This window comes from Haliotis asinina, chromosome 14 (assembly GCF_037392515.1).
Source record: "Haliotis asinina isolate JCU_RB_2024 chromosome 14, JCU_Hal_asi_v2, whole genome shotgun sequence".
In the NCBI taxonomy this organism is placed as follows: Eukaryota; Metazoa; Mollusca; class Gastropoda; order Lepetellida; family Haliotidae; genus Haliotis; species Haliotis asinina.
Genome location: NC_090293.1, coordinates 30089562 through 30105878, shown reverse-complemented (window position 1 = coordinate 30105878; position 16317 = coordinate 30089562). Strand labels below are relative to the sequence as shown.

General features: G+C 38.6%; 1 protein-coding gene across 1 annotated transcript; it reads right to left on the bottom strand.

Moving 5' to 3' along the window:
* Positions 1 to 2828: 2828 nt before the first annotated feature.
* On the bottom strand, positions 2829 to 16068 carry LOC137260745 (uncharacterized). The gene is made up of 3 exons (XM_067798324.1): positions 15921 to 16068; positions 4478 to 4936; positions 2829 to 3073 (listed from the first exon to the last, which is right to left on the bottom strand). The coding sequence occupies exons 1-3, from the start codon at positions 16066 to 16068 to the stop codon at positions 2829 to 2831; spliced, it is 852 nt and encodes a 283-aa protein (XP_067654425.1).
* Positions 16069 to 16317: the final 249 nt, after the last annotated feature.

Below are 16317 nucleotides of genomic sequence, written 5' to 3'. Positions count from 1 at the left end.
ACGTCACAACTTTGAACCATTTTGACGTCATACGTCAAGCGGTATTACACTAGTGTAATATTGAAGTGAAAATATTACACTGCAGTATCTTCAGCTGGCGAGTAATAAATGTAGAATAACCAACTATGTTCTCTTGTAGTGATTATCCATGTACATACGTGGAATATTCAGCTAAGTTCTCTGGTAGTGGTTATACTTGTGTCGACGTTGAATGACCAGCTATACTCTCTTCTATTGAGTATACCTCTGCATGCCCAGAATAACTAACTATAATGCCTTTTAGTGATTATACCGGTGTAGACGTAGCCAACTATAATCTCGTGTGTGTGTGTGTGTGTGTGTGTGTGTGATAGTGATACCTGTGTAGATTATCAATTATAATCTCTTGTAGCAATTATCCTTTTGTAGATGTAGAAAAAAACACTATAATCTCTGTGTAAACGTGTGATAACTAACCTTGAGTAGACGTGGAATAACTAACTATAATCTCCCGTTGTGATTATCCAGCATAAAACTGTTTATCGCAATATCACTCACAGTGAGTTGCTGACTATATAGTCACCATGTGTTATAGTACTGTTGCCACTTAACACGTGCTGAGACACGTGCAATGAAACAATACACACAAACACATTGGTATCACGGCTCCATCACGTTGACTGTATATATTGTTTACACAGATTTGCTCCACGTGTATTCAATGGATAGGCCATATCTGAATACAGAAATTACCAAAGGCGAATAACAACACATTTGCTGATGACTTACAATTACTCGGAAGCGAGTTTAGTATTCTGTTTATTACTCGCCAACATAAATTGACAGAAACTGCGGCGAAATCGCCTACAGTGTGAGGACTCTCAGCTTCAAGTCAAGCAAGGTCTAGCACAATCGCGACATCAATATTAGCATTGTGACGTCACAACTTTGAACCATTTTGACGTCATACGTCAAGCGGTATTACACTAGTGTAATATTGAAGTGAAAATATTACACTGCAGTATCTTCAGCTGGCGAGTAATAAATGTAGAATAACCAACTATGTTCTCTTGTAGTGATTATCCATGTACATACGTGGAATATTCAGCTAAGTTCTCTGGTAGTGGTTATACTTGTGTCGACGTTGAATGACCAGCTATACTCTCTTCTATTGAGTATACCTCTGCATGCCCAGAATAACTAACTATAATGCCTTTTAGTGATTATACCGGTGTAGACGTAGCCAACTATAATCTCGTGTGTGTGTGTGTGTGTGTGTGTGTGTGTGATAGTGATACCTGTGTAGATTATCAATTATAATCTCTTGTAGCAATTATCCTTTTGTAGATGTAGAAAAAAACACTATAATCTCTGTGTAAACGTGTGATAACTAACCTTGAGTAGACGTGGAATAACTAACTATAATCTCCCGTTGTGATTATCCAGCATAAAACTGTTTATCGCAATATCACTCACAGTGAGTTGCTGACTATATAGTCACCATGTGTTATAGTACTGTTGCCACTTAACACGTGCTGAGACACGTGCAATGAAACAATACACACAAACACATTGGTATCACGGCTCCATCACGTTGACTGTATATATTGTTTACACAGATTTGCTCCACGTGTATTCAATGGATAGGCCATATCTGAATACAGAAATTACCAAAGGCGAATAACAACACATTTGCTGATGACTTACAATTACAATGGGACATTGAACAGAAAACATCATTGACAATGTCTCCCAAGGGGGATTTGTATGTCTTTAATAACACGAGTAACGCGCCAGACACTCATTGTACATGAAAATATACAAAAGGATATATTATTGAATGCTGAAACACTCATAAAGCAAAATGAAATAAACACACACTGGAATGCTGTTGGCATTTAACGTGCTTCTTTCCAAGCTGAAATAAACGTTGACTAGAAGTTAACTAGAAGTTAAGATGGGATGAAATGAACTACTGTGTACTTTATGGAATTAGGTTTACAAATTAATATAAATGACTACACAGGTGCTACGGTGGAAGGTAAAGGCAAATACAGTTGAATACAAAAGAAGTATACAAAGTTATACACTTGGAACATCGTAATGAGTAATACTGTTACATAACAACATACACAATTATCCTACCTCACACACAAAGGCCGTTTTCTGAGTGGCTGAGCCAATCAATGTATCCGGTTACAAGCGAGTAACATTTTCTATGGTACCCGATGGTTGGAGGGAACATACCGACACATAGAGGGTACATCAACCCATGGCCATTGAATAAGTTTATATTAGCTTACCTCACACATTAAAGTCGCTGTCTGATTAGCTGAGCGCTCTTCTATTATTTTCAATGTACCCCGTGTACAAGCGAGGTGTATTGCAATACACCCCGTTGCCAATAGCAACTTATTCGGTACTTCGTGGTAGTTACGTTTTTATCTCTAATAACATTAAATGACGCGTGATGCACAGACAGCGCGAACTCCAAATAGACTTGAATTTCTTTTCATATCTGCTCAAAATGTACCAAAATTTCGCAATATGATAATAAATTAGAGTTATCTTTCCTTGCTATTTTCGATGAACAGTCAAGTAAACATCAACATCAAATACCACGTTGATTTCTTCTTTCATAACTACATCAGCATGATTATGTCTTAAAATCAGGGCAAGTGGAAAATTAGTCAGGACAAGTTACCGTCATAAAGTCATTTGCCCTCTGACAAGTGGCTTTTTAAAATAAAAACCCATTAAACCCCGTGAGAGGGTAACGAGTCTAATGGGAGGTTACAGAAAGGGACGGGAGGTGGCGAATGTTGCTGTGAAGTTAACAGAAGCATCGTTCACACATTTCTCTCCATCCACGTTTCCCAAGTGTTGTCAGGGTGGATATCAGCGGTTCTTGGCCGTTCAAAGTATAACTGACATGTGCTGGTTGTGCTCTGGTAGCTGACTGACCTACAGCTGATCCTGCCGTGACATCTTATGATGCAGTTGACCATAGAGGAGGCCGTCACTGAAGACAACATTTGGCGTGTACTCCAACCATAAGGCACCACCCGCTCAAAGTAATTCCCGGGGTAGCCATCTAAACAAAGACCATAGCTTTACAACCTATGTATTACATCCAGATCAACGTTTAAAGAAGTCGAATGACCTTTCAACAGTCAGCCTTCCTGTACTATATTCAAGTAGCTCTAGCTTACATGTATACTGGACAAACATAGTTAAGGATATTTGTAAAATCTGAAGTTATGAATAATGATGTATTTATTCATTGACATACTGATAAAATATCAGTCATGAATATGCCAATACCCCCAACTTATTATGTCCAGTATACGTCACAATGTCTTTGCTCTGGTCGGCAGAGCCTTGCTCAAATTTTAATTCAAGAGGGTTACATTCAAGGCCTCAGAAAATTTAGCAAAAACTGTAATATGAACTCGGACATTATTTGAACTTGTGACTTGGAGTGGCCTCACATTCCTTTGTTTTTCCACGAGAACAGTTTACTTGCCATTGCATGTGTTGGCGACAGGTCCCATATTGTTGGACCATAAAGCAAACAGCAGATAATAAAAAAAACGATAAATACCCACTGTTTTCATGTAGCTTTGATATCCGTATTATCCCCACTTATTGCCATCTAAAGAATGCGCTTTCAAGTAGTTTTACAGCCTATTTTCTATATGCAGATCAATGTGTGAAGAATCAAAGTGACAAAAAACTGTACACCAAGACCAACAACCTTTCAACAGTCACCCGTCCTTTACTGTCGAGCGATACCAAAACAGGTCTTGGTGTATACATTTCACAACGTTTTGAAAACAACTGAGAATGGTCATGTCAGTGGAGTCATTCTGAAATGTTAGCCTGGGAAATTCCCGCATCAACTAAGACGGCTTTCTAAAAGTAGTATGTACGTTCAGACATTATTTTGATCTGGAATGACCTTGTACTCCCTTGATTTCCCAGGTGAACGTTTGACCCATCTTTGCCTGTTGTGTCTGAAGGGTTCCAACGGTGGTCCATGTTATTCATAAAAATACTTTTCCTGTTTTTGTATTTTTTTGTGTGTGCAAATTATACTAATTGAAGAAAGACTCGTCATATACGTAAATTGTTTACATGCGATTACCTACATAGAACCACCATGTAACCACAATATTGTTTAGTAGAGCAGTTTATAGCAAAAACTAAAATTGAGGTGACCCACCCTGTTTTTATACATGTACCAATGTCAATCATATTATCGCCGATAATCCTCTTGACATGAAGCACATACAATTAAAGTCGACAGAAGGAAATATTAGATAAATACTTGATCCACTTATGAGCACAACAATAATGAGTAACATGTTAATAACAAAAGAGCGTGATTTTTGTTCGATCAAACACGCAAAATATAGAATAAATCTTACCAAATGAAGACAATATTTACAAACAGATCAGGACTCGCACGTATGTAGGGGTTGTAGGTATGACTTACCGAATTCCCAGTCAAATAATTGTCCCCAACCGGATCCAACTGCAAAATACTGGACGTCAAAGTCCCTCTGCTGGTCAGTAAACATGAAGGTTTGTTCTCCCACATAAGCTCCTTCACCGACGCTAACCAATCTGCCAGTCCAGTTGACCCACATTGGCCTCATCTCGTTACAATTCAAGCATGGGTATGCGGAGTATTTTTTTGAACAACTACTGCACGGACTTATAAAGCTTTTAGTATTATCCCACCCACCAAGCAAAATGCTGGCCTTCTCGGCTGTGCTGAAGTCGAGGCCTTCAAACAGTCGTATGTAACCATCATTACACCCCTTGACCCGGAAGAGAATTGATGACCTATTCTTGATGTCAATGCCATAGTCGTGTGTATTGTACATCTTGCTGTCTCCAGTCGAAATGACGTTGATGTTTGTACAGGAACAACAGACGATAAAACAGAATTCTGCAATAAGGATGAAACACTAAACACTTTTTATTTAGTGTTAATGCATTTTGAGACATATCACTAAAATAGAAATATTTTGTGCATTCACAGCTCATGAGTAGTAGCATGTCGGGCCTCTTGTCCCACTTCCCCTAGAGTGTTATTTCTGGCCAAACATACAGTGGGAAAAATTTAGGAAACGTAGCAGATATGCACCACAGCAGTGGTGTGCGGTCTTATACAGTACAGACGTACGTGTCTACGACATATCAGTCTGATTTCAAGCAGTGTCAAAACTTTGTATTTAGGTGACGTCGACACATTGAGGCTTCTCTTGTCGGGGATCCTGGTTGCTAAGGAAACAATGTATCGCAGCAAACCATCTCGGATAAATTTCATTCGTCAAAATTGCGTATGTGCATGTCAACATGGCGGCACAGAAACAAATCACAAGTCTCTTTCAGAAACAAGACTGTGCCTCGGCATGTAAACAGCCAAGCAATCAAATTGCTGAACAGATTATGGACAAACTGCTTGTTTGTTATTAGTCGTTTGTCTTGTCGTAGTATATATGGATATTCTGTGAGAGAACACTGAAGCAAGAGTGACAGCGACTACTGATCTTCTGTACACCATAAGTGAAATCTTGGAGCCATATAGTCTGTGTGAGAACATTGAAGCAAGAATGACAGAAATAACTGATCTTCAGACATTTAACTGATCAAAGATTTAAGCGATCTTCTGTACACGTTTAGTGAAGTCTTGGAGCCATCCAACTTTAATGTGGAATTGCCTGATCAATGAATTGTTGAGCTGGGAAGTGTTTATGGTGGAAGATATGTTACAAAGGTAATTGATAAAGACACTGACGTACCAGGAGTAACTGATGTTCCACATTACTTGACAAATGTAAAGTGGTAGAAACAGAATGACCTATGTTCAAGTGGTTGTTGCAAGGCACCTGCAAGATCTTTTCTTGCAGAGGATTGTGTAGACCCATTTCCCTACATTGTGATCTCCCCTACCAGTAAGATCTGTGAAATAGCATCGTGAAAGCAGAGACTCAAAAATGACGTTGAAATATATCTCAAACCGAACATTCATGTAACCTTGTTGTCATACTCCAAGTGGAATTTTGACTGAATTCACTGAAAAATATATGAACGAAAACTATTCCCAGAGATTTGAAGTATATGCATAAAATTGAGGATTAACATTGAACACTTGTACAGGTATAATATTATCGTTGTAAAACTCCCAACAATTTGTCATTACAGGTCCTAAGACTGTTGGAAGCGAACGTACAATCAACATATAAGCCCACAAGATCGTCAGAGAAACACTAAGTTGGACCACATTCATACCACTCGTACCTTCCCCTAATCTCCATGACGACATTGGACGACAAACCAATCAGAACACGCGTAATGGATGCGGTAATTTGCTAAAAATAATCCAGATTTCACTGGTCCAACTGGGCTTGTTGTGGTTATTGTACGTGCGCTTCCAACAGTTTTAGGAAATGAAACTACATCGCTTAAGTTTTACAATAATATTGTATCGGTATGTGACTGATTAACTTTAATCTTTAACTTTAGGCACATTTTTCACATCTCTTGGAATAGTTTAGCACGGCATTTTTTGTCATTCATATAAATTTTCAGCAAATTTATCAAAATTTCTTTTGGGGTATGATAGTATGGTTACACGAATTCTCAGTTTGAGAAACAACTTGAAGTCCTTTTTGCGTTTCTACTTTGGGATTTAATGCAGCTGGGTTATTTTTATAAAATTATATTTGCACATTCAATAAAACAAATCCCATTTGTGATTGTTAAACCCTTTTCAGAACTATAATTACAAATATATGCTGGACAACTGGTAATAACTATGTCAGAATACGCCTTTAACAAATATGTTTTTCTCCTTCCTTCACTCGTATCAAAGCGGTTTAATTCTTTGAAATAATAATAAAAAACCAAAACAGAACAACAACAGCAAAGGCAGCAATTCAATGTATGAGTACTTGTTGATTTTATGTACCATTGAAATCAAACAGGAAGAGAGTTACCGTTCCTTTTAATAAGTAGTTCTGTTCCTACGCCAATATGAAATATTTCGAGAGGTGCACGAGTCGCTATTCGGCCTGTCCCGGAATGACACGAGTTAGTCACGAATTGTTGTACTGTGAGAGCCGTTACATCAACAAATCCACGTGCGCGTATTTGAATTTCACACATCAGTCGTATAATGTTTACCAAAAACTGCACATTAGACATTCACCGTGCTAAATACTTTCAATACGACGATATATATTTTCATGATTTCTTAAGCGATAACCTAATGCCGGTTAAGTGCCATAAGAATATAACCGCATCCGTTCTGATTTGCTTGTCGTATTTTCGCACATAACAAGCATCGAGGGGAGCACGAGTCTTCTTGGCGGTTGCGGAAAGGTGATGAACAGAAGAACTGGAAGTACTGCTCAACCGCCGGTGTTGGTGTCGTGACTCATGGTCTTCCCGCTGATGGGCAGTCAGTGGTCTGACCTGTTTGCTTGAAGCAGTTAATCTATGTGCTGATGGTGGCCTGCTGCAGTTGGAGGTTCTTGCCAGCGGGCGTTGTAGCCAGACCCGTAGTGGCCATACCGACAGCCCTGTCACGTTGCGCATGCACAGGTTTTGGCATATTCGTTGTGTTTGGGGGATTTTAAACTAAAAATGCTTTATGGTTCAACTTCTTTATTATACAAGGTCACAACGTTTCGAGACAGATCCTAGTCTCTTTTTCAGGTGAAGTGACTTCACCTGAAGAAGAGACTAGGATCTGTCTCGAAACGTGACTTCACCTGAAGAAGAGACTAGGATCTGTCTCGAAACGTGACTTCACATGAAGAAGAGACTAGGATCTGTCTCGAAACGTTGTGACCTTGCATAATAAAGAAGTTGAACCATAAAGCATTTTTAGTTTGATTCCTCCAACTTCTAAATGCCTTTGAAACAACTTTGGGGGATTTTGTTTTTGTTCCTGCATGCTTGTTCTGTCCATCATCGGTGATTATGTCAAAACTGTCACACACATTTGATCCAGTGCCCCAGAATTACGTTTTTCACGTTTTCAAAAATGCATGATTCCTATGGAGTTTTCAGAAACCTATGCTGTTACCGGCGATTGAAATGAAGTGAATTTTGTGATGATTTCAACCCCTGAATATCCGTGGTGGAATAGGTCTTCAGCAATCCGTGCTTGCCACAAAAGGCGACTATGCTTGACGTATGAGGCGACAAACGGGATCGGGTGGTCAGACTCGTTGACTTGGTTGACTCATATCAGGTAACATGAAAACAAATTGCGGTACCCAGTTGCACAGATCGATGCTCATGCTGTTGATCACTGGATGTCTGATCGAGACGCGATTGTGTGCAGACCGCCGCTATAAAGCTGGAATATTGCTGAGTGCGGCATAAAGCTAAATTCACTCGCTGACTGTGGTGATTTCAGGAGTCGACGAATTTCAATTGAAATGATACTAACTATCATAGAGTAACCAAAAGTCATAGGAGTTCCTACACATAGGTTTTTTTTCTTTTGTTTCACGCCCCAAATAATCAAATGTAAACAAAAGTTGTTCTTTTAGATATCATTTGTACTTCAAACAACAGGATAATGAATCGCTGCTACTGTCTTGTGAATATATTGCTGGAGTTCTAGCTCCAGTTAATGCCACACAGTACCTTTGTATGAACCGGAAATAACTGAAATTGAATTATAAAAAAACCCCTAAAACACACGAAATCTGTGACAACTTGTAATTACCTGCAAAAATGTTCATAGAGAATCCCATCTTTTTCCAGATGCACTAGTGCAGCACAGGCCACCTTTGTCTAGCAAATGTTGTATTGATAGTGAAACATACACGCATCCAGGTAGTCCTGAAAACAATTTAAATATTGACGAGCAAATGGTCTACCATGTCTCTCTCCGTTAGTGGTAGTCACCTACTGGAAAATATTCAATCAATATTCTGTCTTTTCAAAACAGAATACTTCAACATTCACAAACTAAATCAGCAGTTTTATCGTCCAAACTGTGATAGAACCGCCGCGATTCTCAAGTATTGTCTAGTTTTGCCAGCAATTTCATAACGTTAAAGCACTCGCACACAATCGTTGTCGTGTTTTTACTATAACTGTTCAGGGGGAAAAGTGTGCTCTATTACACTTATACAAGTTGGTACATCAGACGGTATTTCCTAAATAGCGCTGCTGCGCTCTAGCTTCATCGAAACAACTGCAGTGTCTTCCTTTGCTGACAGTGTACTGTCCTTAGGCTTAGGAATAGGGTTTAGGGTTAGTTTAGGGTAGTCTTTCCGAATCTAAGTGACCTGACGCAACTTAAGGCAAACAACCTTTCACGATCCTCGAAACGGTTGGATTTACATGATGTTTGCAAATAAACGGGGACCAAGGAGGGTATGTAATCTTTGCATGACTCGTTACCATCTGCCATGAAATAGAAACATTATACACGTATAGGACCATGTTTCATTCATTTCAAGACATGTTTAGACATGACAAAGAACTTTAATATGAAATATTGTTATGTCATCACGAAGATTTAGATTCACATTTGTGACTAATGAATATCTTAATAAATCATTTAAAGTCACAATTATGTTCCCCTTTCGTACATATCTTAACTGGGTGAGTGAGTTTAGTTTTACGCCGCTCTCAGCAATATTCCAGCTATATGGCGGCGGTCTGTCAATAATCGAGTCCGAACCAGACAATCCGGTGATCAACAACATGAGCATCGATTGCGCAATTGGGAACCGATGACATGTGTCAACGAAGTCAGCGAGCCTGACACCCGATCCCGTTAGTCGCCTGTTACGACAAGCAAAGTCGCCTTTTATGGCAAGCATGGGTTGCTGAAGGCCTATTGTACCCCGGGACCTTCACGGGTCCGAACATATCTTAAGCTTACTCTCGTCTGACGTAAGTCTGTCATAGAAAAGTCTTGATCCTTTTGAGACTGTAATTGGGTTTTTGTTACAAAGGTAATGCTCTTATTCTTGATAGGTATCATCCTGTTATTTCTGATAGTTTGTTTCCTGGATATAAGCAAGATGTGTATGACATTAATTGTAATCTAACATTGTTCCTCTTATATCATACATATGTTTTAATGTTTCAAAAGGCATTAATCCAGATTTATCACATATATGTTTAATAGTAAAGATTCTTTTATCAGCCCAATGGTTCATGAAGTGGTGGATACTTTTTGACCTGTGATTAAACCATAATAGCTGGATATAACGTAGCCCCAAACTTGAATATATCACTGATGGGTAGGTATATTGCATTTATTACTTGTAATGTTTCTACAATGTAATCTGAAAGTGGAGATTTTTAAAGCTTCAATAAAAGTTTGTGCCGAAAAGATCCGTAACCCACCCTCTTTTATAACCTCTTATAATTTTATCGGGTTTTTTTGCAATGTTTTTTGTGTTAAAATATGGTCTAAGCTCGACACTGCTAATGTCTTGATAACTGTACTTTCCCGCTAATGCTAAATGCTATTTTCTCAAGACCGCCAATAGTCCGTTAATATCTTCAAGCCTTTTCTCTGGTATTAATCAACCATAAGTCACATAGTGTTGAAGTACATTTGATACCTTAAACTCATCTCTGTGCCATTCTATTTTTATATAATTACATTACCTTTCATCACTACCCGCTTTTGATCCTATCCAGATCGCTTCAGTTTCATTAACATTTACAAATCTAAATATTACATATAATAATATTATTATTTACATACTGTAAAAGCTGTTTAATGTATTGATACCGACTGTCTTCTGAGCTATCGAGAAATGATTCTGTATCATTAGCGTGTTGTCTAAATTTATATACACTATCATCTGTAGTAATTCCTTTTATATCCTTATTTGCCCTTTCCATGCAACCTAAATTTTCCGCTACAAAGAGAAATAGGTGTCGGAACATATTTTTGGAGAAGTATGATGTTTCATGGCGTCAGGTTCGTAATGTAAACTTCCTTTTGGCAGTAAAATGAACCTTGACACTTACACGAACCTTACCGTTACTGGGCAATCTACCTCAGCGGCGGTGCCCATTGCAGAGGTAAAGGGATAAGGAGGTCTCCTTGTCTGCAGCCTCTTTCATTTGTCAAAAGAGTGTGATAAATTGCCATTTTGAATTACCTGGGATGTTTTGTCCAAAGTTAAGAGGTGTATCCAACTTCTAAGTTGCGGACCCAAACCATTTCTTTCTAATACTAAATCAATAAACCTTTTTACGACAGTATCAAGAGTCTTTTTTTAAATCAATCAGTAAACGGGATTATTTCTTTTGTTTTGAACTTTCAAACATAATATCATGTAGTAGTCTTGTGTTTTCACTAATGGTTCTGCCTGGAAAATAAATCCAGTTTGATTTCCATGAATACGTGAATCTAATGTTTCTTTAACCAGTTGGCAATACAAGTACTGGTCATCTTATAAAGGGCATATAATAGGGTTATTGGCACCTACTACAGGTCAGGGTGGTTTTGTCATTTTCTCAGTGATACCGAGAAGTATATTCTAGTGAGAAACGCGATTTATATTCCATGGTTCACGATCAGGTTAAGTTCCAGACAATCTGGACAATGCTGTTATTGATTTGTCAGATTTAGGTCACGTGTTTATCATTGACTTGAACACATTGGTTCACCTCATTTACTCCCTAGTGTCAGTACACAAACCAGTAATGGTGGGATAATGCGTAATCTATCATCTGTGATTGAATTAGTTTTGGATTTTTAGCAAAGGTACTAATGGTAGACTAGATCTGTACAATCTTACAATCCATACAATTTGGTGTTACAAACAGTTTGACAGGCAGAGTGTAACACAATCAGATTGCATATTCATCGACAGGGTTGGTTCATGGCCAGACACTGAATACTTCGTCAACCGGTGAGTGAGTTTAGTTTTACGCCGCACTCAGCAATATTCCAGCTATGTGGCGGCGGTCTGTCAAAAAATCGAGTCCGGACCTGATGATCTAGTGATCAACAACAGGAGCATCAGTTACGCAATTGGGAACCGATGACATGTGTCAACCAAGTCAGCGGGGCTGACTACCCGATCCCGTTAGTCGCCTCTTACGACCAGCATAGTCGCCTTTTATGGCAAGCATGGGTTGCTGAAGGCCTATTGAACCCCCGAACCTTCACGGGTCTTAATAGATTCTAGGTGGGCAGGTGACAAGGTTTATCAGATACTCTTGATGGTAAGTTGTGAATGGTCGGATTCTCTATTTCATTTTGAACAAGTTGCTGAATAGAATGGGTGACTTAGCAAAGAAAGGGCATAACGGCTAACCATGTGTTTACGAGGTACAGCTAAAAAATTTCGACAGGATCTGAAATGAGGTTTACGAAAGGTATCGGTATCTAGTCACAAAATTAAGATCAATCTAAAATACACAATGCAAAGTCTACAACGGAGACCGTTTGATAACACTGATCCTTGTCACATGAACCTTGTTATCACTATCTACCTATCTCAGCGGTGGCGCTTATTAAATAGATAAGGGGTCTCCTGAACTGCAGCCTCTTCCATTTGTAAAAATAATCCGATAAATGGCCATGTTGAATTACACAGGTTGTTGTCTCCAAAGTTAAGAGGTGTATCCGGCTTCTAAGTGGCCCAAACCAATGTTTCCTGATGCTAAATCAATAAACCCTTTTGAGACAGTATCCAAAGCCTTCTTCGAAATCAATCAAAATTAGTTAACCTAGAATATTTCTCCTTTTTGTTGGTTAGGAAAATAATATCACACAGTAGTCTTGTGTCTTCACTAATGGTTCTGCCTGGCATAAATCGAGTTTGATTACCATAGATAAGTGAATCTAATGTTTTCCTTAACCTGTTTGTAATGCAACTGCTGATTATCTTATAAAGGGCATATGCTAGAGTTATTGACCGCCAATGTTTTAGAAAAAAATCTATCTTTATTTGGTTTAAGGATACAAGTACATTCCCCTTTTTATGGTCAAGGACAGTTTCCTTTTAGTTGAGACTTCTTTAATACATCTAAAAATCAAAACGTTTAAATCTTTTAAGAAACAAATGAAAAAATCTATCGGACAACCATCAATTCCTAGATTGTTTGTTCATATTTCTGACTGCAGAGGTTATCTGATTTAAGTGAATACTTGTTCAAGTGCGTTTCTCGTATCATCATGTAGTGTGGGGTTACAACATTCTGTAAGCCTACTTCATCGATGTTTATATTTTCTTATGAAAAGGATTTTACTTCATTCAAAATTAAAAAGCTCTCAATAATATCATTAGCATTATGTGTTTTAATTTTTTTAACTGATCTGATAACAAAATTTCTGCTTTTCAGGTTATAAAATGTTTTTTGTTGTTTTTCACCGTCCTCTAGGAAGTTTTTATTTACGTGCAAAACATTTCAGTAGTGTACTTACAAATGAAGTGATTCATACGATTTCATAGCAAAATATGTACATTTAGACAATTTCACAAAACTTAGTTGGTGGTTTGAATGAGGGGTTACTATAGTATATATAATCAATCTGCTGCTTTCATAGGTCGGAGAAGGCACAGCAGACAAGGATGAAATGATACGTGTTTTCGACAATCTGGATATGATGCCGTAGGCTGTATCTGCATAAGCGGTTCTCGACGTCTATGTTCATTCGTCTCCCCATCTCTGTCATACCAGAGTATTGTTTTCCTGATTTCTATTCCTCTTATTTCGTCTTCCTTTACTTTTTGTCAGTTTATTTGAAGTTTTGAAATTTCAGAAAGCAGAGTTTTGTCAAAATATTGATTTTTTAATTGCATGTTCACACTTTAATTTTAGTTTCTAATTCTGTCATCTTGTGAAAATGATATTTCCTCTGTCTTTAAAAAGGTCTCTAATGATAAGCTGCCGTCAATTTTAAGATTGATTCCACTATAATCAGGGTCATTGTAGTTATCAGTTATTTTGGTTTCTGAGTATTCTTCTATTAATTGTTTCCCTTGAATGGATTTTACCAATTTTCCGTAATCAGAACGAAGCAGCAATGAAGTGTTGAATTTCAAGTTCCCACTCCCTCTTTCCTGATTGATGGTGTTTGGGAAAGTACTGCTGAGTGATCGGTTTTACCACATGGCACTATATCAGAATCCAGATTGAGATGGAGCATGTTCTGTGAGTGAGTTTGGTTTTACACCGCTTTTAGCAATATTCCCGCGATATCACCGCGGGGGACACCAGAAAATGGGCCTCACACATTGTACCCATGTGGGGAATCGAACCCGGGTCTTCGGCGTGACGAGCGAACGCTTTAACCACTAGGCTACCCCACCGCCCGCATGTTCTGTGAAAGAAAAACAATATCTAACCTTGCTGGTTGTCTTGAGTGTACTTCCTTGAAGATTCCAAGTTTCTCTTGGACTTACTTCTTTCTGGACTTTGGCTGGTTAATATGTTTATAATTTTCTAAATCTACTGTTAGATCAAGCACCCAATTCCAGTCCCCAAAACCACCCAAGGCGTCATTGTCTAATGAGAATATGCCTACAAAAACTTTATGAAGAAGTTTGGTGGTCATTGTTAGGTCCATATATTGTTTGTTTATTCCTTCATTAGGTCAACGACCAACACGAAAAATACATTGTACAATTTTAAAAAGCGCAACAAAAGATAACACTAATATAAATAGAAATAAACATTCATAGGTTTGCTTTACGAGAAATTTATGATAAACAGATTTGGTTAATATAAGTTTAAGTTTAATACTTCAGCTTTTAGTTTGTAAAAGATTTATAAACATCATCATGTTTGAAGACCTGTATACATTCAGAAGTAAATTGCGACGTCTTAATGTCAAACACCTAGGATCGACCACGATAACGTGATATTCATTCTCTATGTCACAACTGAAAAAAGGGTATAAACGGTGTTTTAAAGCTAGCTTTGTCAAGCTCATCTTCCGTTCTCAGTCATAAGTGAATGAGAAAATAATCGTAAGTGTGTCAAGGCTGCCCTATAGTTTATAGTATCAATTTGAGGTAAAAGGTTTTCCATGGTAAGTTATGATTTGTTTAGCAAGAATCTTCCTGTTTCACTAAGTGAACTTGTGGTATATATCAATAGCCCTTTAAAAGCACCTATAAATTCTGTATGGTTTAGAGTCAACTTCTGTTGTAATTAAATAAAACGGTATCCATAATGAAACAACATGTCTCTAATGAGAGTAAACCATGTCGTATATGTTGGATTCTGACAAGCGTTGTCAATTTAAACTCAATATATAATGCTTATGTATATGTTTTCGCCACAGTGCGTAACAATCTAATAAACTAGCAGCCAAACGAAACGCCACCAAAATATAAACGAGTGCACATTGTGAAAATATTTGTCATTGTGTAAGGCAATAGCGAAAAACACATCTCTCGAACACAATATGTCCATTCCCAGAGAACATTTGCATTTCGTATGGAAACTGTGCACAATGGCAGGGTATCGGGGTATAAAAGCTTACCAGGTTTATTCTCTTACATCAATTTAATTGATAGACTATCGGGAACATGCCTTGTTTAACACCAAAGCAAGGGGAGAGGGCAATTGGTATGTTACAGATGCAACAGACACGAGCTAGGGCACGTGGCTAGGACCATGGGATGCTGCGAACTCACCATCGGAAGACCTATCACACGTCTACGACAGACTGGCAGTACTGCAGACAGGCCAGAGAGTGGTATACTGAAGGTCACTACCCAAAAGTAGGACCGGTATTTACGGCTGTTTCACCTGAGGAACCCATACATCACTGTGACGTCATCATAAGCCATTGGACATCCAGTCAGCAGACAGACTGTGGCCAGGCGACTCCGCATTCATGTTCTCTGCGCCAATCGACCTTTCAAGGGTATGATGTTGACGTGCCAACGCCGACGTTCCATCTTAAGATGAACCAGGACTGTGCGCCACTGCCAGCAGCAAAACTGGCGAGGAGTGAACCTTATTGACGAACGCAAGTTCCAGCTCTTCAAGATCTGTCCTCAACTGAGCACCTTTGGGAATAACTGGGACGTCATATTCGGAAACGTCAAAATCAGCCATTGGCGAGGAACGCTTTGGCAGCTGCCTTGCAGAAGGAATGGCGTCGGATCCCTAATCAAGACGTCAGGAGACTCACCTACTCAGTTCGACGCTGGATGCGGGCCTACATTTCTGCTAGGGGTGGCCATACTCGGTATTGAACAATATGTGCTGTCCAGAAAGTTGTAAAAGCTCCCAATCGATTCTGCATTAGTGATCGAATACTGGATAATGCACCCCAGTGTCATTCATGTGCTATTAGATCACGAA